We start from the raw sequence: 23,816 nt of genomic DNA on the forward strand, positions 1-23,816 counted from the left end.
AAAGGCCATGCTGGGGAACACATGGTGCACATGCAGGAGGGCTTAGCTCAGCAGGGCTGTTCTCAAGAGAGTCAAGAAAGCTGTGTACGTACTGCTCCTCTCAAACCATGCATTCCCTGAGGGCTGGGTATTTGTTTTTCCTTTGAACAGTGCCACCTTATTTCTTGTTACTACTGTAAACAGACTCACCACAGGAACTGGTTTAGGGAGCTGCTGATCCAGAGCATCAGCAACTTCACATTTTAAAGTTCTCCTTGAGAGGCAGAACAAGCAGAGCACACAGCAGAGTTTTGGAAAAAATAATAGGTACGAAGGGTATAAATAAGCAACCACACAGTGCAAACCTGGACAAAGCTGCTGCAAGGAAGATACTGAAAGTTTCTAGGCTTGCTAATATACTACAGATCACAAGACAGTTGCATTCTTGGCTGAGTACACCAGCTTCTCTCACTGATCTTGCAAGAGAATGTTAATGAGACCTACCTGGAAGGCTCTAAAATTTAGGGGAGTACTGTTCTGGCAGGAACTTACTGGTTAGTAAGCCAATCTGAAACACAAATTACCTTTAATGTAAATGCATCTTTCTAAGCAGTTAAAACACAAACAACCAAAAAAAAATCCAAAGCAATCAAACAAAAACCCCAAACCAAACATCAACCCAAAAAAAACCCCAACATACAGATCTGCCTTTGGAGAACTGCAAATAAGAAAAGCCGGTTAGTCTAGCAGTCAATCCTGTAGCACAGGAAAAATGGAATTTTTTCAATTCCTGTCTCCTTTATTGTTGCCAGCTAAAGGCTTGGTTGATTTCTTAAGCAAACTCAGTGGGAGAATAGACTGGACTTCCCTGAAATATTCTCCTGCCACAAAATTTCCGTATTGCAATGTACCATTCAAATAACAACAGTTATGGTCAAAAGAAGTGTCTCTTGCACTGTAATAAGTGAACAAAAGTCAGACCCCTGGATTCTACTGTGCCAAGAGCCATAGAAATTCTGGGAGAAAAAAACAAAGACAGAAGAGCTTCCCAGAAAGGAGCCTGGTAATGAGACACAAACTACTTTATAGCTTCAGTTCATTTACATGCATTAGTAATTAAAAAATAGCTGTTTGGTTGGTTACATAAAAGAAAACGTGGTCACCAGTATGGTTCTTTATCATCCAAATACTGCAGCATAAACCAACAAAAAGGCAATAGATCCAACTAATGTTTCCCTTGAGGTCCTATCCACAGCAGGGCTCTACCAGAAACAGTGAAAAGAAAGGTTAAACCATATTTATCTAACCACTACAGGCGGAGATGAGCAGGGATAAAGCTGATTTAGCACCGATGTTACCACCTCACTTCATGGATGAGATGCACGTAGTAAGTTCTAGAACCAAAAACTAAAGGTCAGGGCCAAGATCCCAGACCTGTCATCTGTAGATGATCTTGGAAAAGAAAACCCTTCCATTTCCCTGGATGGACAGGGAATGTACCCACATTTCTGAAACACCTGCAGATCCCAAGAGCAAATAAGCCCATATAATTACAGCAGTGTAAGTCAATATATGGAAAAAAACCCCCAGTTTTAACAGTGTGTATCCTTCCTCTTTCATGCAGAAAATCTTAGATTGAGTTTTCTCCTCCCCCACTCCCATGTCAGGAATAGGATCTTTATTTACATTTTTTTAAGCCAACCTCCAATACAGCACATTGTAACATGAAATGACAAGTTATCCTTTTAAAAGTAAATAACTGAACTTAATCACAAGTTTCACACAGACTTTCATATTATTAAAACTACAGTTCAATATACTTAAAACAAAACCCAGGACTTTCTAAGCACAGGACTCCCAACACCCTTAACACTATTCCTGTCTCCAGGCCTGCTTCTCTGAAAAACATTCACCCACCCAATTTTTGCCTTATCAGGAACCTGCTACATTCCAAAGGGCTGTGCTCAAGGTTGTAATGCTTTTTTCCAGGCATTTTGCTGACTATTTCAGTGCCAAATACGGCCCTTTACAGGATGCACTTTTTTGCAGGAACTCAAAACTGGAGACATTTCAACAGGGTTGCACAGCATTGCTGACAGAAAGTAGATTGCTGTTTACTTCAATCAAAGAGAAAAAGTGTGTCACTTTGTGTATTTTTAAAACTGAGAATTAATAATTGATATTTGCCTTCACACAGTCCTTTGATCCCAAAGCAAATCAAGCTAAAGGGATACATTCAGTAGTACAGCTGCCCCTGGGGTGAGGCACTGGACACCTGCAGGCTGTGCAAGATGGAGAAGAAAAGAACAGGCAAAAGAACATGAGTTTGCCCTTGTAACAGGGTGCTGAGTCCTGGCAGAGCAACGAGGCTTTCTCAGGACTATCTGAGAGACCGAGTTGTAGACAGCACAGTGTTAAACAGAAGTGGTTTGCTACTCCCAGTTTTCCCCTACAAATAGCAACCCCTCCCCACTGCCTATGGCACTGGCTGACATCTCCCAGGCACACCTGGTATGCACGCAGAGATAGGACACACTCTGACAGGTTTCATTTGGAGCCACCTTCAAGGACATATTAAACGATGCAGTCAAATCCACTTAAATACCCAAGAGAGTATCAGAATAAACCCATTAAAAGGATTATTCTACATACTAGTTGATTTCTACAACAGTTGTATTTGTTGCAAAAGCCCTTTAAATGAATACGAGCTAAGGAAATCACCTTGGAGCTGAGGCAGAGCACATAGCCAAGAACAAGAAATAGGCTATTTTAAAAGGTTCGACAGTGGAGAACCAGACCCAGCTCTGCTGAGTTGCTCAAAGTGCCTCAGATAGTAATCCTATTTCGGGAATATAGGGAGTGCTCTGGGCTCAATGAGTCAGCAGGGTGGGGCATTTTTTTTCCATGTTTGTGGACTGAACAGGAACAAAAAAAAGCAAAAGAAGCTGGAAGCCAGAAATGTAGCACCTGGCTGGTGCACAGGCAGGAATTCAGCAGAGCTAAGTCAGAAGAGTTCACAAATCTCTGCAGAGCCAGCAGTCACAGGTAAAAATAGAAGTCTTATCTGGGAGTCACATAAGCATTCAAAGTAAAACTGAACAGAGAAACTGTAAAGATATTACAATGCTGTAAGCTACTTGCATTTTCTCCTGATGACTCTTGCCCTCTCCTTGTTCAAGACTGAGCTTTTAAAGGAAATCACACTATCTGACAGAAATCTTAGTTGGACTATTAGACCAGGACATGACATTTTATATTTCAAAGCAAACAAATGTAAAAAGGCCTAGGAATAACCTCTAAGCCTCCACTTTCCCAAAAACACTCATCAAGGGAAAATATTCACATAGTTACAAGATGTAATATTACAGATGTCTCATTACAGTAATTGCATCATAAAAAATGACATGAAATCTCAGCCCATGAACACTCACACATACACTCCGAGAAAGCAACCACAAGTTACTGAAGGAGGTCCACTCACCTCTAAAAGCTGTGCTGACCTGGCATTCATCCTGTCCTACTTCCAGATGATTTATGACCTAAACAACCATTTGGCAGAAGCTGGAGACCTTTTCAAGTCTTAGTAAAACCAAATAATTGTATCTTTGTTTCCATTTTCTCCTGGTCATAAGCAGCCAATGTATTTGCTGATGTAATAATTAAAACCACAAAGTACTTACATAGGCAACTGGAAGGAGAGTCAGTCATACCAACCAGGACGTCATCAGGTCTGTCTTGCTAATACTGTAAATACACCCTTCCCCCCATTTTCAGTCCTAGCGTTCCACTTAGATTTATTCTACAAAACAGTTTCAAATATCTGCAAGCCCTTAGGCAGCTTTTACTCATTCATGCTCCCCCAGCAGCAGGAAGGGAAGAGGTAGTACTCTGCTCAAAGGACACCCCAAACCTCTTTGTGAAACTCCAAAGCAGCTGGATAATCATAAGCGAAATTGCTGAAGTTAAACATGACTCCTCAGCATTAATGTTCCATTGTTACTTGAATTAACAGCCCTGGAGTCGCAGGGGACTGGGTGTTCAAGTGTAAATTGTCTTGCATGGCATTACACTCTCGCCCCCAACACCAACCCATCAGTTACTGCTCCACCAGCAACATTTGTAGGAGGATAAATTAGGATCCATGGTTAGGGGGGTTTTGTGCTTTGGTTGGGTCAGTTTTGTGATTTTTGTTTGATTGATTTTGGCCCAGAAAAAAACAAACAAAACCCCCAAAAATGCCACAGATAAATTCCCTGATCCAGTTCTCAGCATGAACCATGAAATGAGCAGTTGCTGGCACGACTGACAGGGCAGCAGGTCACAGCATGAGGCTTTAGCACCAGAGACAATTTAAATCAAGGTTTAGCCTCAAGGGGCATAATACGAAAATACTGGAAGACATACACAGATACATGTGTAAGACAAGGCAGCTCATGCTTCAGGTTTTAAGCAAATAAACCAAAAAAAGGAAGAAGTAGAAAACCCAGAAATTAACACATACGCAGCAACCACAGCCACAGGCAAACATAATCCAGATTCTGGACTTAGACAGGAAACCAAATGGGTTAATATGAACACAGAATTAAGGAGAAAAAAAGAAATAGTGGAAGCAAGCATATGAATTGTAGAAGTCAGTGAAAGGGCAAGCCCTCCAGCAACAGAACTCAGGTTTTTTCATTGTGTTTTGGTTTTTTCTGTTTTTCCTTTAAAAGTTAAATACAGATATAAACTAATTTCTAAACACATACCTATAGAGGAAGTTAATCAATTTACTAATTAAAGCGTGATCCAGGAGAAATGCACCAAATTTGATTCCAGGACACTAGAGCTCACAAAAATTCAGCTAAAACCCTGAGTTTCAACAACTCAAAAGACTGAGCTGCATATTTCCTCATTAACACACTGGGAAATCTATTTATGCAAATCACTATATTAACATAAAAGCTTGCTATAAACCTAAGGCTGTTTTTCTTTTTAAGTTCCCTTTTCATTCTTTACATGTGTTTCGAAAAAAACTTGCAAATGACCCGTTTCCTTACAAACCAGAAAACACAACCACAAAGCAACCAATCATTAAGTACTATTAAACAAGCCTGTTTCAATGTGTGTCAGCCTTACATGGCAAGTGTCTATTAATGGGAAAACCAGTTTTAGCATCAGAATGTTTCCTTAACCAGCAGTTTTACATGGAAAAAATTACAAGGAAAAGTTCCTAACAAAGTTTAGGTAGAACTCTCTAAATTTGCTTGTGTATTTGCATCAGTGCATATTTGCACATACATTGAAACCAGTCTGAAATACCAATATACAGAATAAAACATTCAAATTAAAAATTCTTCCTCTTCAGATTCTTCTTGTGCACATATATATTCAGAACACATTTACATAACAGATCATCAGGTCTCCTTCCTTGCTTTAAGTGGTGATACTGAATTTCAAACATGCTCTGGAATGGAGGACAGGCACTACATGTAGGAAGATGTGTAACCCTTTATCTGCAGTAGAAATTTTACTACGTTTATGTATCAGCACAGAACAAAGCAGAGCTTAAATCACATTAGTACGTATTTCAGTTTGAGCAGAGACCACAACAAATTATGTATAGGTCAGTGCTCAAGCCTGAGCGAATTTGGGGTAGTCAAGGTCAGGCCTAGGGCACGTTTGCTGAGCACACACATGACAGGTCAGTCCCATTCAAACAGCCCCGATCACACCGGGGTGTGACACAACCTCAGCTGGCTGCAGACAATGGCCCAGCTGAGAGGAAGGCACCTTCTGGTGGTGTCACAGATATTCTAGAGACATAATAAATATATTTTTCTCTCCATGAATACTGAAAAAACCCTACCTAACCAAAACTGATTTTGAGAGAGTCCTAGCTCAGATGACTGGGTAAAATGGAAAGCGCATACCTGATGTTTTGATGTAAACACCATTTTATTGCTTTGTCAGGCCATTTTCCCTTTTAAGATGGCAGATGCAGTATAGCTAAAAGAATTATTAAATAAAGTAAAAATGCTCTCCAAATTACATTACTGTTTCCATAGCACCTGTCCAGGAGGCATGGCAGATGCATATGGACAGCTAACACAGTCCTCCAAGAGGTACAAGAAACTTCAAAACAAAATTACAGTTCTGAACTGCCTGCCCAGCATAGCTCTGAGCCAGGTCTCAGCCACATCAGTGTTGCTACTGAAACAGCGTAACTTGCATGCATGTCAGTTTTAAAACATTGATAACCTAAGCCTGTGAAGACCCTATCAGCTCTTTTGAAGTCAGAGATCAAGCCCACTTTTGAATTTCAAAATCAAAGTATATTGGGAAATTCTGGTTTGGGTAGTTATATAGAAACAAACAGCTAGTGCTGTGGAGTTTCACTCACAGCAAAACAGTCACTAGAAATTCCCTGGCATTAGCAAGACCTCGATCAAGTCTTTCCCAAGACACTGTTAGAGATCTTAAGAGTAGCCACTGGTGTGTTCAACTACTCAGTAAAACAAAAACAATAATCCAAGCAAAAAAACCAACCAATCAAAATTTGTTAAGGTCTCTTGCTCCTTCCTTGCTACTTATCCAAATGCATACCTTCTTTCCTGATATTTTTTTCCTATTGAGAACACTGACCCTTTTAGCAATACAGAAAAAACTGCTAATAGCAAGTTGACTTCAGCTCTGGGACTGCATATTTCACTCAGTGCATACAGAAGTTGCAAAATCCATTTGGATTAGGAAGGGTCAAAGTGATGTATAAATCCTATGTAAATATTTCTATACAAAGCAGCGTGGTTGCTCAACAACTACAAAAGAAAAGGCTTATGGGTCTGTGGAACTGCTCAGCTGTGCTCATGAGGACCTTCAAGAAATTCAGCAAGCCAAATAGAGGAAGTGCCTCTCCAAAGCCTAAGTGGGTGCAGTGACAGGTCTGCATTCTCTGCGCCGTGTGTTCGTACATCGCTTAAGAATACAGGGAAGTGGAAAATAATTGTCTTCACTGTGGTCTCATACAAATTCATAGGATATCAGAGACCTTCTGCTTTCACATGAAGCAGAACCCAGTCCTCATCTGAATGGCAAGAGCACCAGACCATGTAAACCGTCTCAAAACTGCAATCAGTCTCTCACCCCTGCCATGCAGTACAGATCAATTCAAGAAGGCAGTCAGGCCTGTAGCTCAATACACTACCTGAAACACCAAAGGAAAACCAGGGAATTTGCTTGATCCCTACCATCTGAAAAGAGCATGGGGACCATCAGTCAGGTCTGCCAATGGCGCTTTTGCCAGAAAAAAACGGAACTGTTGCATAAGTGTAAGACAGCAAATGGTTTCCAGGTTCCCTGTTAAGGTGAGCACACACTGGCTCTTCTAGATATCCTCAAGAACTAAACACAGTCCTCTTTGTCAAACACCAGCCCCCTCACCTGATCAGATACATGCTTATCATGAGTTCTGTTACAGCAGCACCTGCCTCTGGGCCCATTACAGTCACACGTTTCACGGGAAAGAGGGCAACAGCAGACCATGGAGAACTCAGTTCAGCATACTCCATTCCTATGAGTAAGTTCCTCAGGAAAGATGCCAATGGAGAAAAGGCTGAACAAAAGATTCACCCAAACAATTACTCAGGAGACTGTTAAGCCCAATGTATTGCTCACGTTAAGTGCACCAGCTTTCTGTCAGAGTTAGAAGCAGCTCTTGAGGGCCTCTGAGGATCTTGCTTACATGAGCTGAGAGATACTTGTTCAAGCTTAGGAAGCCTTTGAGACAATACTCTGGATTTGACTAAAACATTCTCTTCCCAATATCCATTTCCCCATATCAGGAGACACAGATGATCAATACTAGGACTAGAGAAATGGTGTATGTCCCCAGGGTAAAGAGTGTATTTTCATATGACAGCTTGTCAGATTTTCCTCCTTGCAGTTCAGATTTCGCTCGTCAGCTTTCTAATAGAGAAAAAACAAGGAAGGGACTGTAAGATATGCTGCTCCTCACTGCAGCCTCTGATGCAGTGCAGGATGCCCATCACCTATACAAGACACTTTTAATCCCAGCTAAGCACTGGCTTTGGTATCCACTCCAATCAGGCTTAGGTGGGAGAACTGCAATAGAATTTTGCAACTGGACATTCTCTGCTGGCTAATCTAGAAATTCAAATAAGTAATTGATACAGCTGGAAAAGACAAATTTATTCATCCAAATACCATGATTTCCTCAAAGACAGTTGAGGTATTATCGTGTTTTCTCAGAGTGATGTCAGTGATTTCATCCCTGTCAGACTGAGAGGTCCAACAACCACCTCAGGAGAGTGTAAAGCAAAAGTGTCCTACCCAGGGAAGGGACTCCCACACTTGTTCTACCTAAAAGGATTCAAACAAAGGGGAAAGTTTATAGAAGTGACAGGCAAAGACAGGGGAAACACATCCAAGTCTTCCAACAGTGATCTACTGGTCTGAGCATATTATTTTCTGAAACTTTATGGCATAATGTCACTTCAGACCACTGTAAGAAAATTTCTGGAACAGTTCTAGGTTAGCAGGAAGCAGAATTGAAGATGAGGCAGTGAATTATGAACTGAGGCAGCTGGACTAACAGTCACAGAAACAAGTGTTTTGTGCCTTTGCTCACTCTAAGCGCCATAACCTAACCTCTTTTGGGAAGCCCTGAGCCCAGCCAGGGACTGTCTTCCTGGGCAGTTACACCCTGTGATGTAACTGCGCTGCAGCAAATCAGTGCTGTGTTCATATGTGACACCTCCCTAGTGACAACAGACCAATTACATTCACTTTCCAGCAGCTCAGATACATTTGGAGCCTGATGCTCCAAGGAACAAGGTATTTTCCTTCAGAACAGATTGCTCTAGGAAACTGCTGGCCCATTTCAAAAGAACACACAGATGTGACTGCAGGCAACTGAGGGTTTTGTTGGTTTTTTGGTGGCTTTTTGTGTGTTGGGTTTCTTAAAACTGTCCTAACAACAGCCTGCTCCAGCCTCACCCATCTTGTGGGTTCAAAATGGGCACTCCTTCCCCAGCTCTGCAGCCAAGGGAGTACGTAATCGCTGATAACAAAATAGCTGGCAAATACTCCATCAGAGAAGTAGCTGCATTTCAGTGTGGAGTCTAGAATATTCTGAAGTTCTTAAGAAGTAAACACACACAGTGAGCCAAGGCTGCACAGTGCACTTCTCCACACATCAAGGAGAGGAGCTGGAAACCAAGTACACGAGTTACTCACTATTAATAACTCCTCCTGCAAGGGCTGCCTGCTTAGATTTCAGATAATACTGTGTGATCCACAGCAGCCTGCCATAGTTGCTACTGTGCTGTTGTCACAGATCAATCTGCAAGTAATTTCAGGCTTTTGGATACTTCAGAACTTGTGCAGAAGTTCCTGAGGAGGATGGGGTGTTTTTTAGGGGTTTGAAAAATATATTATTTTTAGAAGAAGGAAGGTTGTGGTGGATCTACTCTCCTGGAAAAGAATCCTTATCTTCCACAAGATAAAAAAAATAATAATCAAAAAAACCCCACCCCATCCAGTAGTAAGAGATGGGTGAAACGACTGCAAGTAACAACAGAAGGTAACGACTAGGCAAAAGGCCTGTAATACCAACAGACGTAATTCAGTAGTATAAACCAACACACTGAACTTTACCAATTCACTCCTCCTACAGGGCAGTCCTTGTGGATTCTCACACACATACTCCTCATGTACCCATGAGCAACTAACTTGACTCCAGCTGCCACATTTGGGCAGAGCTTTCTCTAAAGCAGAGACTCCAATTACATTTGCAATAATCTGATTACTACATGAGCCATAACCTGGTTAAGAAAGGGTCTGAGAGATACCATTCTGGCAGTTAGGAAGAAGACAGAAGGGAGATGGAGATGTGCTTTGTTGTTTTAGTAACAGACAGATTTGCAAACTGCAGCCAGATTTTGTGACAGAAATACACCACATTGTCCTACACAGGACAATTTTACCGTTTAAAACACATACAGTACAATTTGAGAAAAGTTTAGAGGAGTTACAGATTTGTAATACTGTCTCAGCAGTAAGACAACATTCGAGGAATTACTTACAGCTTATGGTTACTTTCACATCAGTTGTAATTTAAAGCTATGATCAGGAAAGCAATCCACTTTGTCATCAGTGAACTGGCCAAAACCTGCTTTGTACTCAAACTGGTGTTTTGGAAGTACTTCATTCACATGCAGCTCACCCAAACTAATCCATGCCAGCATTTCTCCAGTCACTTGCAGTCTACCCCTCCATCTATCTGCCATTCAACCTGGACTAAAACACCATTTCTTTTCCTACATGTGCCAGCAAAAGGTTATTAAAGCCAACAATATTTCATCAGGGAAGAACAGGATCAGGCCCTTATTATTCTTTCCATGCTTATCTGACTGAGCAGAATAAATCAAAGAGGAGACAGTAAAAAAAACCCCAAACTGCTGGTTGTGGTTTCTCTGGAGAAAAGCAAGCTCCAGATAAGCTGTGCCTCCAATCAACACTCTGATTTTCATGACCAGCAATATGCTTCCCTATGGTAATTGAAATGGAGCAATTCTCAAACAGCTTGCCAAGTCTCACCTCATTAACCTTTATGGACTGACCTCCAAAATTCCTTGAAGCTGAAATACAGGTCCCCCTTGCCTCTGCATGATAACTGTTTACCCCTAAGAGGTTGGGGAGCAAGGGAGGGCATTAGAGAGCAAACTGCTAAACATGCTAGAACTGGAAGAAGAACTGTTTCCAGGCTATTAATGGAGCCCAAACCTTCACAAGCTTAGGCCTCCTTTGTTGGCCCTTCTTTCAGATAGCCTGCAGAGCCAAATTTGGATTACAAATCACACTCCCCGCCCACAACTCTTCTTTTAAGAGTCAGTATATAGCTCTAGTGTGCTGCCCAGTAGTCAAAAAAAAAAAAAAGCATTTCCTAACACACACTTGAAGGTTTAGCAAATTCTCTAATTAAACCTTATTTTTCTTTCATGCCAAATCTGTTACTCAGGATGCCTCCTTGCCATTCCAGTCAACTCATTTTATTACTTTTGCTCAAGTCTCAGTGGAGCTTTCTGATGGCAGTGAAAAGCAAGCTGTCCATGAAGGAGTGACTGAACGTGGAACTTAGCATTTTATCCAAATATCCACACCAGAGATATTAGACAAATGGAAGCACTTAGGAAAGACGGCAGAGCAATTAGATCCTCAAATTAGCAAGCTCCTAGCTTTCTTTTTCTCAGCATTAGCTTGAGATAGCATAACTGCAAGAATCAAGAGTATAATGTTCCAGTTTTGCACCCTGGAAGTCTGTACATGGGGCCATGTATATTTACAATAAACAATAAAAATCTTCAAGGTTAAAACCACACCCATCAACTGCTTTGCTAGAGATGAGAAAACACAGGAGACCAAAGCACTTCATTCACCAATATAATTTCACTGCTTTGAAGTCCATCACCTACACACACAAGTAAATCATTCCTAAGTCACTGCAAAGCTTTAGGGCTCTAGCCCCTGGTTCTGCAAAATCACCATGCTAGAATCACCTGGGTCCAATCATTTTGGTATACAGCACAGCATTCCAGTCTGTGGTCATGACAGTATGGATGGTGCATGGACATCCCTGTGACTCTGGGGCTGCTCGGTCCTAGCTGAGTTCCTACAACACTCTCAAACTTTAAGCCTGCACTGGTAATACATTTCACCTGCCCAGCTACAGCCCACTTGCTGCCTCCAATAGGCCCAAGTCTTCTTGCAGCAATGGCAGCTGCACAAAGTGAGCTTATCTGCACTGCCAGAGAGACCACTTTGAAACTGTTAGTAACTGCGCAGTGAGGACAAGCAGCTTTCTGACCCACTACTTGCAGAATTCATAGCTCTCTGTCTGCTTACTCCATAGGAAAGTCAGTCCCACTTTGATCTCCCTGTCACAGACCATGAAAATGAGCTTCACACAGGCAGATGAGGTGACACCAGCAGTCTCCAGGGCTCCCCAGTACCAGACAACTCCTGTGTGGGTTGGTTTACACTCCCATTTCAAAGGTAGGTGCTTTGTGACTGCAGAAGTACCCGATCTAGGGCAAACCTAAGAAAAGAAAAAATAAAACCTATCTACATGCTATTACTTCTTGTAGGCCTGAGGTAAACATTAGCAACTCTTTGTGGAAGAAGGAACAAAACGAACACTTTAGAGTCCACTATAATCACTGGGAACATAAAGCAGCTCCATAGAATCTATTAAACTCTGCAGGAGGGAGGGAGAGAGAAAGAGAGGGAGCTCTTCACTCCCCCAGACTAAGAAGAGGGGAGTGGTAGTACAAGCATCCTGATAATGTCTAAAATCTCAAAAGCCACTAAATCGCTGAAAAGCAAGGCAGGGTGGGGGGCTGCATTTAAATAGCATCTTGGCATCAGTGCTCCTAGGAAATCACTGATCATCACAGGAAAAAACTGAAACATTTAAAAAGTAATAGCAAAATGAACTAAACAAGTGTCAGAGAAAATTTAAACTGCATTATTAATCCAATGTAAGTCACAGATGGAAAGCAGGATCTTTAAATTAACAATCCTTAAAATTAACAAGCAATCTGCACATTTTAAAAGTTCCTACATTTCAGCTCCCCAAAAGGAAGTATCTCTACACAGTGGACTGAAGTCTGCCTCAGCTGCTCAAAGGAAAGTTGTGCTCCTGAACTACAGCAACAGGACTGGCATGTTGCCTCAGGAGTCTGCAAAATCCTGCAAAGAACTTTTCAAATTACATCTTGAAACTAAAATTCACAGAATACAATAGTGGGTGGAAGAAGTGCAAAATTAAGAAACTTGTCTAAGATCTCAGAAGATGCACATAACTCTGGAAGCAAACCCTTGCAGAAACTGGTACAGAACAAGGTCCTTCCATGATGATGCAGTACATGCTTCCTTGGGGCTTTACAAATAAGTAGTGTCAAGGTTTGCCTTAGAAGCGGGAAATTGAGATACTTGCCTGTCTGGTCAGGCATTTAAGGCACACAAAAACTGAAGAACCTACAGCTTTAGGTAAGTCGGAGTTTTAAAATGGCCTTCTGCTGACAGAACAGGAATTGTGAGGTTTGCAGTTCACGTGCATAAATTCCACTGCTCTTTTCTCTCCCTACATTGAACTCACTAAAAATATAGAGAACGTTCCATGCTCTCCAGAAAGGGACATTCAGAACTCCCACATTTAGTAGAGGCTAAAATAAGTAAAACTTCACTCCAATGGAATTAAATGACACATATCCCCAAACTGACCTCATATTGAGCACTGTGGTGGTTGGTGGCTGTCTAGAGAAAGAGCAGGCATGACTCTCTCAGAGCACCACCAAGTCTTCTCATGTGAACAGAAGTTACTCCTGGGGCACCTTGAGGGAAGCAGCTGTGCAGGTAAATATTATTTATGTGGACTCCAGATAGTTTCCATGTTATTATGCAGACAGATAAAATCATTTCACACAGAGTGAGAGAGCATGCACTGATTTTATGCAGCAAACTCTAAAGCCAACCAACAGCTCCAGTGTGCTCCTTCATTAACAAACTGCTGTTAGTTAAAAAACTGTCCCAGCTGAGGCCATGTCAAGGCCTCATCAGTCAGTAACAGCACTGTGCAACTTTCCCCTTTACCATAAGCAGAAATGCACGAGTCACTTTTCTCCTGTCTATTTCTGCAACTAATGTTTAACAGAAGGCAGAATTTTAAAAATCTTGTTCTTTCTTCACAATCATAGTAAAGATACTCAAGCTTAATGCAAAGTTAAGATGTCATTTTTTTCTATTCCCACTACAGGAAATTAGTGATACATAATTAATCCTAATATAAATATCTTTGCCCAGGATCCATTAAGTACATTTAATAGAAAGTACAGCTGTTACCAAATCTCAACCCTGAAGCTCTCATGCTGCTCCTTGGAAAAAACTGAAAGTCTACTACACCTTGGTCTGCCTTAAGGTTTTTGATAATCCATCTTCAAAAACCCAGATTCCAATTTTGGCTGAGACCCCATTCACTTGAGAGTTACGTCCTTTTGTTGTAATACAAAATCAGGAAAACATCACTTAACTGTGAACTCATGAAACAACTTGGACAGAACAGCACGTGTCTGCTGGCCAAGCTCAAGGCACATTGGGACAGATCCAGACAGAAATTTCACATTGCACTTGTCCACAGCACACTCAGCATTACTATGGGAAGAGTCACCAAAGGCAAAGCCAGAAAACACACAACAATCTGAATTTGACACAGGGAAGTCAAATACTATTGAACAAACCCTACTTGATGCTAATTAACATTAAGGCTGGCCAGAACCTACTGTGATTCAAGCTTGCACTCTGCTCAAGGAAAACTTTAGAGAAGCCTGGCAGAACCAGTGACTGAGCCACAGGTGCTGGAAAATCTGTCTGGATTTGTGAACGGCTTTGGTATCACATGGTCATGGAGAACAGTCCGCATCAGAGCAGGGTAGCTGGGAATGGGAGCCAGCCAGCTAATCACACAGTGGTCTCTCATGCCTTTTGTTTGTTTTATGAAAAGGAGGTTCTGCCAACTGGTTTCAGATCAAAATTCATCCTAATTGGGAAGGAAAGAAAATCCATATAAAATGATGGTCAGTAGGAATTAATCAGAAACACAGTCCTCCTGAAGGCATAAGCCTTTTCGGTTAAGTAAAAAGTTGCCACCAGCTAATGTGCAAGACAGTACTGATTAGCCATCTGGTGAAAGTTCCTGCTAAGATTGCCATGTCACCCCCTGTGCTGAGGAAAGCAGAAGGTGGATCAGTTACATTCTGTCCTTGCCTGCAATGTGTGGTCATCCTTAGGAACATGACACAAAGCTTTCCAGCACATCTAGGAATTTTAAGTGTTCTGACTTTTCAGCTGCCTTTTTTTTTATCACTGCATCCCGCTGAATTATTTAAAATAAAAATTATCTACTGCCTTTTAGAAAACTGAATTTATCCTCAAGCTCTCTCAACCTTTGTTATTTTTACCCCTTTGTTTCCTTCTGCAAAAACTGAAATTGCCAGGAGGCTTCCCAGTCATCTAAAGAGCATCAGTAAACAAGAGCAGAGACAGATGGCTGAGCTCAGTTCAAATGAGCACAAGACTCAGCCTCTCCCCTAAAACCCAGGAAGAACGCAGCAGTCACAAAGAGAAAACGGGGATGTACATCCAATCTGATATGGGAGAAGTCACTGTGAGAAGGTGCAGAGCTTCCATGTACGCTGAACATCCACTACAACTGTCCAGCCTTCTAATAATGCTAATGGGATAAGAGGATGGCAGCAGGGGACAGAAGAGTTCTCCCTCCATAGTTGCTCCCAGAAGTATAGCTGACAAAAACAATCAGCAGGGAAAGTAAAACCAGGCATCTTCTTCCAGCAAAGTTACTCTTCTGAGAAGTAATAGAGCAAATTCTCACAACCTGAGAAAGTGACATCTCTGACAGGCCTCTCAATTCACCCACTACTACAGCAATTTGGTCCCATTGACGAATAACATGTTAATCCCTTATTAGAATGAAAGATTCAAAGAGACAAATAAAACCCATGAGAGATTTGTAATCACAGATTTGTAATTAAAGAAATCTTTCAAAACAAACACTCCTATTTTTTTCATTCCTGGATTTGATTTTCATTTACTGCATAGGAGACTACTGATGTTAGCACAAGGTACTATTTACATTACATGCTTTGCCTTGCTAAATACATTAGACATCCACATACATTCAAAAAATCCATCTGAATTAACATAATTCCTTGTCTCTTCCACCTATAAACTCACTGTGATTCCACAGACACACCTGCATGCCTGAATGATTTACATAAGAACGGGTTCAAACATTGCCCATTCTTCCCCAAAGGAAAAGTTTTATTCTGCTGAAACTTAGTTAGCATTTTTCCCTCAGGGCTTCCTGATATTCCAAGTTCTTCTTTCACTCAGAGATAGCAGAAAGCTCCAAGAACAGGGCTGCACAATCATCACCTCCAATCAGCTCTAATTGAAGGCAGACACGAGACAGAACGAGAAACTAACACTGCAATTAATACAGACAGGAAAAAACAAGATTGTGGGAGCAGCATCATTATCGGTAAAGCTCTGGCAAAACCCTCAGGTTGTGGCTTGCTGGCACACTACCACCTCTGAGGTAGAGTTTATGTACTCCATAGTGCACAAATACGAGGGAGGGAATAATCTGGAGGTGAATTCACCACAGATGGTGAATACTTGGTGAAGTTCTGGCCCCTTTTTACCTCAGTGTTCACACTGAAACTTTTAAGAACTGATTAACATGGGACTCCATTGATCCTCTCAATAGAGGCCTGAATCAACCCTTCTGGGAATCCTGAATTCCTAAAATGCTGTCTGACATATACTTCTATAGGATCTTCCTAAAACAGCAAAACTACAAATTAAACACAGAAATCTCACATGAAACAGTTGCCCCCTCACAGTGATTCACCCAGGGCCTCCCATTCATTTCCACGATGCCATTCCCTGCTCTGTACCTTTAAAAGACTAAGCGAAAAGCTGGTACACACCTGTATCCCCATGCAAACAGCTGTCCTGGTGACATCTCCCAGAGGGCAAATCTCCATCACTTGGCCAGATCTGTCCTGTTTTTCGTACACCCACAATAGTGGCCTCAGACACAATGACCTGCTGCTGCCGGTGACGTTTTTGAGACTGGGGGGTTGGTGGGCTGCTGCTGTCAAAGGACTGCTGTGAGTTCTGGGAGGGGGAACGGCTTTTATCCCGATACATGCGGTAAGTGGTGGGGCTGGGGGAGACATGGCTGGACTGTCCTGAGGAGAAGTCTTCCTCACTGGAGGTAAGGTTCTCATTAGAGCTACAATCAGGAGTATATCCTCCTCCAATATCTTCAAAACTCCTGGGGGAATAAGATCTCCTGGGCCACGTGAGATGTTTTTCCTGGTCAGTTGGGCCCTGATTTCGCAGAATAGGTCCTTTTCCTTCTCCTTCCCCCATCATTCCACCAACATAGATACTCTGATACGGCTGAAAGTCCATGGGCTGCCAAGGTGAGCGGTTGCTGCCATTGGCATTAATCAGGTTATCTTTAAGAAACTTGGGGTTCAGTTCAGCATCCTCATATTCTCCATCATAGAGAAAGCTGCTCTCTGAAGACCTTCCCCTGTAGGCCGGCCTCTGGAACTCGCTGAAGCTGGGTACCATGTTAGAAGGAAGGGAGTGCAAAGACTTTTTGCGTTCCATTTGCATGGCTTGGCTACCAAGAGAACTTATTTTATCAGAAACATCTTTATTGTTGACCTTTACTAGGCCCTTCTCATGATGATACTCCATGTTCACATAAAAGGGCTTTTCAATAACATCCTTGCTATCTCCAGAAGAATGCGAATTAACCTTCTTCATTCTCTCAAAATTGGACCTTAGGGCTGCCACACTGGTGCTGTTCCCTCTCTCCTTAGGTTCAAATGACCCCTCCTTCTCAGCAGATCCCACTAGTCTGCGAGTGGAAGCCGATCTGTGTTTTGAAGGAGAGCCATCTGTATCACAGCGATTCTCCATATCTTCTACAACTCTCTTCAGTTTCTCTTCACCATAGTACTTACACCTGTCCTGCTCTCCTTCTCCATGGTGGGGGCTGTCCAAAGGTGACAGGTCTGACCCATCACTCTGGGCAGACAGCTTCCGCATAGAGGGTATCCTAGGTTTGAACTTTTCCTCCCCATGGTGTGACTTGCTTTTTTCATATTCGTCTTGGTCAGCAGACTGGTTATGATGCAGGTCCTGGATCTGCTGCTCTGCACCCCCTTCAGGCAACTGAGAAATACGTTTAAAACCCCATCTCTGTCTATCATAGCTTTTTTTCTCCTTTGCCAGGAGAGTCTGCAGGTAAATCATGCGGAACCTCTCCTTGTTAACCTCCATCTCCAGTCTCCGGATAGATGCTTTGCACATCTCCAGTTCCTGTTCGATGTCTCCCACAGATTTCAGCTCCATTTTAGGAGGCTCAGAGTCTGCAAATTGTGCTTTCCAAGCCTCTACAAACCCCACAGGGTCCACCATTTTGCATACGGGAGTAAGTGGAGGATACGAGAAGGAGGCTGGAGAGAGAGATGGAAAGAAAAAAACCAACCGGATCTCACATGTAGAAGCAGAAACAGCTCGGGCAGGGTCAACTCAGCGCGTCTCTTTCACGGTCCATGCAGGGCAGGCAGCAATCCTCTCTGGCAATCCTCTCTCCTCCCCGTCTCCTGCTTTTGCCGGCCCCAGCCCCGCGCACATTCGCTACTCTCTCTCCAGCATGACTGATCGTTTGCTGGCGAACAACAATGCTCCCACCCCGGCGATCCCCCAGCACTTCAAAGCGCGTGGACAAAGGAGCGGGCTCGGGGCGGGGGAGGGAAGGTAAATATCGCCCCCCACCCACCTCCTGTCGCCGCCGTCCTGGGCACGGTCCTCAGCGCGGCCACGCTCCGGAGCCCTCCGCTCCGCGCTCCCTCGCCAGCCCCCGTGTTGTGCTTTCTATTTCTCTCTCCTCCTCTCCCCCTGCCCCTTTCCCTGTCTCCTCCTCCCGGCTATTGTGCTGCGCTCGGGGCGCACACGGTCCCCGCGCGGGGCGGCGATGCGGCGGCGCGTCCCGGCCGAGGTCCGCCGTTACCCGGCGGTGCCCGAGCGCCCCGCGGCCCCGCGGGAGCCCCCCCGGCGGCGCGGCCCCCGCTGCCCGCGGCAGCCCATCGCGGCCCGGCTCCGGCGGCGCTGCGGAAGGGGAGGGGAGGGAAGCACCCGGCGCAGGCACTGACACGGCGCTGGGGCCTCTTAAAGGGGCAGCCGGGCCGGCCGGGCCGGGGGATCCCGGGGAGGTTGGGGGGGGCCGGGGGGGCCCAGCGTCTTCCTGACGGCTGCCCGTGAGACAAAGGCAAAGTCGTGAGCGGTCCTGCCTGCTCGCACTTGCAGCCACAGGCCTGGGCATCATCACACCATGCAGACATGACCGTAGCTAAGCCTGGTTAAGAACATGCCGTGCACACAGCCCTGTGTGCACAGGGAGGTATCCATTCCCGTTCATACAGCCATGCCCTCATATATTATGTATAAACGCCAGCACGTCTCTCTGCTCTCTCTTGAGTTCACACCAAGGCTCGCCCCCCAGGCACTGATGCAGCTCACCTTCAAAGGTCACGTTTTCCCCCACTCATTTAAGTACTGAGTAGTAGCAAGCTTGTCATTCCCTCAATCCTACCTTCCTTGCCAATAAATGACAAGCTGGATTTCTGAAATGGGCAACTAGTATTCCAAAATAACTCTGATACTGAAAATAAAGGCTGCTTTGTTTGGGCATTAGTCTCACTTTTGTCTTGTATATTATTTAGCCCCAGTAACTCAGTCCCACACTTCACTTCTGGATGAAGGATGGCAAATGATTTAAACAGAATTCTGGCTGCTGGGTATTATTTTACTTCTGAAATCACACTTCCTTGTGAAGTACACAATGTTGCTTAAGGTGTGTGTCCTTTTCATGTATTAATTCAACCTCTAGAAAAAGGGTAACGAATACAATCAAAGTTCCATCTTGCCTGTTTGGAAGACAGGAAAAGGTGATATGTATCCCTCATATCCCCATAAAACTGTTTCTTTCATGTTTGTGGTGAAGCATATCTTTTCTGGTACATGTTGCTAGAAAAGAGAGTGGGATATAGCCCTGATAAGAACTAATAAAATCCCATAGGAAGGAAAAGCACAGCTCCACAGGAGTAGTTCTCTCACCTTTGAGATATGTACTATTTCAAAATACATAAAACAGTTTTCCTCTTCATGCTTTTTTATATGCCAATCAAAATATTTTGGGGTATTTTCAGATATATCACAAATGGCAAATCATGTATTCATTCATATTGCATAGTTCATCCCTCCTGGTTTTTGTTTCCTGGCTTTAACTGCTTTTCCTGCACTTGTTTCCTTGGCTTTTAACACATAACAGGCAGTGGCTGACCTATATGGAAAACAGATTATGACCTAAATGGTAATAAAATCTATATGTTTAATAAATAACTCTATAAATCTTTCAAGAATTCTGAATCTGTCACAGAAATAAAATAAAATGTGTTTTCTCCATTCATACTATTTGTTTGCTTAGTGCCAGTTTGACCAACAAAATTCTGACATGCAATGTATTTCTAGGAATAATAAGATTGTACTGGTATGGTTATAAACAATGGTATCTCACATCACTGGGATATGTTCTGTATTCATAAAGAACTTTTACTGAAGACTCACCATTCTGATTTATTTCTAGAGCAGTTTTGATCTGGGTTCACTTTTCTGACATTTGTGTCCTTTCTGGAGAGACTAAGAATTCTGATGAGTCAGCAGAGGGATTTCTCTATGCACACTTACCTTTTAGTAAATAATACTGTTAAACAACTACACCCTATTTATCTACTGAGGTAGTGCAACTTCAGAAATTCCACTGGGAATTGAAATGTTCTCTGAATTTTTGCTGATACTTTATGCATTCAACAGAGTAGTATTTTAATAGGATACAAAATTTCTTTAAGACTACGGTGGCAGAGACACAACTGTGATTTGAGACTGAGAATCTTGCGATGAAGGGATAAACTGGGGCCGGCCTGCCCAGCACATCCCCTCTGCTGGCTGGCGAGGGATCGCAAAGCCCTTCCGAGCCGGCACAGATCGGATCCTGCAGTGACCGCCGGGCTCCCTCTTGTGGGAAGAGGAGCCGCTTGGCTCTGAAAGCTCTCGAGCTGTCACTTGGGAACTGCTCTACAGCGTCACCCCATGCGGAAGAACCGGGGGTTTTGTAAGGACAAAAAACCACAAAAAACAAACAACAAAACAAAACAAAACCACCAAAAAACTGTAGGACATAAGCTGAGCTTTTAAAATGAGAAATAAAACATAATTTTTAATTAATATGTGGCTTAAACGAAAAAATCGTATTTTTGTTAACACAAAGCAGCACTCTTGGTAGAGTTTAACAAAGCTGACAAGTCTTGGGAAGTCCCATCCAGTTTAAATCATTCTATGAACTCCTTCTCCAAATTCAGACAATGGCAATCCCTCGCTGTGAGAACAGCTTTCCGACCAAAACCACAGGAAAGTGATCAACCCTCTCCACTACCAAACACAGATTCTCCTACAATCTGCCCAACATTTAATTTTAACGTGCATGCTCAGAGGATGTGACACAGTGTTCAGAGCATTCACTCACCAGTGTGTTACATTAGAACAACCTCTAACTATTGATGGAAAGCTGAAAACACACAGAGAGGGAGAGATTTAGTCATGGAGAATGGACTCCAGTTCCACCGCAATGTAAACCTGAGCTGGGAACCAACAGGATTCAGAAAGCTCTGAATCCCATGTGAATATAAATAACCATACCTTAAGAGTCAAATAATAACTCAAAAGGTGAAATAGCACTATTAAAAATTAAAAGAATGGCCTTTTATAGTAAGAAATTAACTTTGTCACGTGGCTTTCTTAAATGGCTTTTGATCCATTACCAGTGGGTTTGCTCAGCACAAATGCATCCACAGCCCATTAACATGTTAGCTTTTACTTACTAAAGACAAGAAACAGCACAACATGTACTTCTTTTGGGAAATGGATTATTAAAATTGCTCTTTACCTTAGCTTCAGACTGACTCCAAATTTTACTTCAATTTCTCACCTGTAAATTCCACAAGGAAGCTGAAACTGTGACTGTTGCCATGATCACTGTGGGGATTTCAACTGGTATAGAAATTGTGGTTTAGACTACCTATGGTTAGAGTTAATAAAGTTTTTTCAACACTGTTTTTCAAAATATTAAGGCTTCTTCAAAGTCCATTGAGTTGCTGACAGAATGGATTAACATACATAGATAAAACATTGGCCAGGTAGAACTTACAAATTTATATTTGTTTTCTATAGTTAGTTTCCTTTGTGCTTTCCTAAGCAACTCATCATTTGCAACATGATCCAAGATTCATTTTAGATTATGAATTATTAATACAGAGTTCTTTGTAGGGGAGGCCTCAATGGTGCTAAAAGCACCCTTAAAACCAACCAAGCAAGCAAAAAAACCCCAAACAACACAAACACACAAACAAAAAAAGACAACAAAAAACCCAACAAACCACCAACCAAAAAAACACCCAGTCTCAAAGTCTTCATCATTTAATAGACAGGCCACTGTCCCATGATAGCTGATGACTCACAGAGTATTGCCTTTGTATGTGGAGTTTTTGGAGCCTCAGATGATACAAAAAAGTAATGACATCATGCAGTGTACTGAATCCCTAGGAAAAAACTGTCCCAGTAGATTTTCCAGGCAACATGATCATGTTGTTGAAGAGATTGCATCTCTGTGACTTCGTACAATAATTGAACCCAGCAACAAAAGAAACCCTTTGGAGAAACCTTTTCCCTTGGTGGGAAAAAAAAAACCAAACAAAAAACTGAATATTTTCTTAGATTTGTTCCTGACTCACTTTGCAGGGTAAACACTATCTCATGTCAGCACTGAAGCCCAGGTAACATGACTTGCTGCAGCAGAGTGAACCATCTCCTCTACTCTCATTCAGGCTCAGGAAACACAATGGCTGTGGCCACGCTGCCCACCCAGCACAGCATATGCTACAAGCACAGCGTAAATTCACCTTCCATGTGAGACTTGGGAACTGAACAACTGCATAGAAAATCATAAGGTCAAAATATTACACATTTGGATAAAGAGCTCCTTTTGTACCCTCACAGATTCATTTTTTCCACCAAATGCTACATTTGTGCCCTTGCCAACAGGCAGCACAATTGCCAAAGTGAAGATTGTCCGATAAAAAAAGACACAGAGTTCCTAGATCTCTATTCATCATATTCTAGGAAGCTGCTCTAACTTACGTAATAAGAAAAAAGTAATAAAAAGGATGTTCAAGATATCTTTTCTCCACTTTTTCCCATTTCTTATCAAAGTGGGGAAAATGGCAGAGAAACCAGAATATTTTCAGATTGATGCATTTCTTTATTAACAAATGTCTTTATTTCTCAGCAGCTCAAATCTAAAAGGTCCTATTGTAATTATTTTTCCGGATACTGTTGTTTCTGCAATGATTGAATAAATATCTCAAGAAACTGTACCTTGTAATTGTTCATAGGTTTTCTTCTTTCTTTCCATTTAAAGTAATTGCAGTATGAAATTTAGAGCATTATATGTAATTTTTTTTATGCCAGCAAGCTTGAAATGCTGAATATGAATCCTAGAAACATGGAATTCTAAATACTCACAACTAAATATTAGAGTTCAGAGAGCTATTGGAAAAAACAGAACGAACTAATATATTTTCCACATTATGCACCTGTGTGACCATTCTTTCTTATTCAAGAGAATGGAAAAGAATAGCATTCTTATCTGGCAACGTTTTCAAAATACTAGACAGCTGTGTTAACATAACCAAGTTCCTACCTGGACTTCTTCTAATCTTGGAAATATTTAATACTGGGCTCTGATTCTCAAGTGGAAAATGAAAAGTAATACAGATTTTTCCTGGATGGAGAAACCATAGTGGAAACTATGCAGCCTGCATTTGTGTACTTCCAGACCCGATACTTAAAAGAATTTATTTTCAAATAGTTTTAAAATACTTGGAATGCATAAAAGCAAATCAGAGTTATTTTACGTGATTATTTTAAAAGGCAAAACCATATTGATAGCACCCTTCATTCTGAACTGCCACTTGTTTCTTGCTCCCACAAGAATGCCAGTTCACTAGCTAAGACTTCTAGAGAATTATCAAAGAATAACACTAAAATGATATAATTTTTGACTA

At 42.2% G+C, this 23,816-nt stretch overlaps 1 protein-coding gene across 3 annotated transcripts in view; it reads right to left on the reverse strand.

The window, feature by feature from the left end:
• BCR (BCR activator of RhoGEF and GTPase) overlaps positions 1 to 18,215 on the reverse strand; it is a 99,103-nt gene extending 80,888 nt beyond the window's left edge. Inside the window, exons 1-2 of one of the 3 annotated variants that reach the window (XM_082293243.1) lie at positions 17,796 to 18,215; positions 16,545 to 17,648 (exon numbers count right to left, since the gene is read on the reverse strand). In XM_082293243.1, coding sequence (XP_082149369.1) covers positions 16,545 to 17,648; positions 17,796 to 18,054 — 1,363 coding nt within the window. In that variant the 5' untranslated portion in view covers positions 18,055 to 18,215. Of the gene's footprint in view, positions 1 to 16,544 lie in introns of all 3 variants that reach the window. The other 2 variants (XM_082293242.1, XM_082293244.1) reach the window with 2 other exon arrangements.
• Positions 18,216 to 23,816: the final 5,601 nt, after the last annotated feature.

Source organism: Coloeus monedula (assembly GCF_965178545.1).
Source record: "Coloeus monedula genome assembly, chromosome: 18".
Lineage (NCBI taxonomy): Eukaryota > Metazoa > Chordata > Aves > Passeriformes > Corvidae > Coloeus > Coloeus monedula.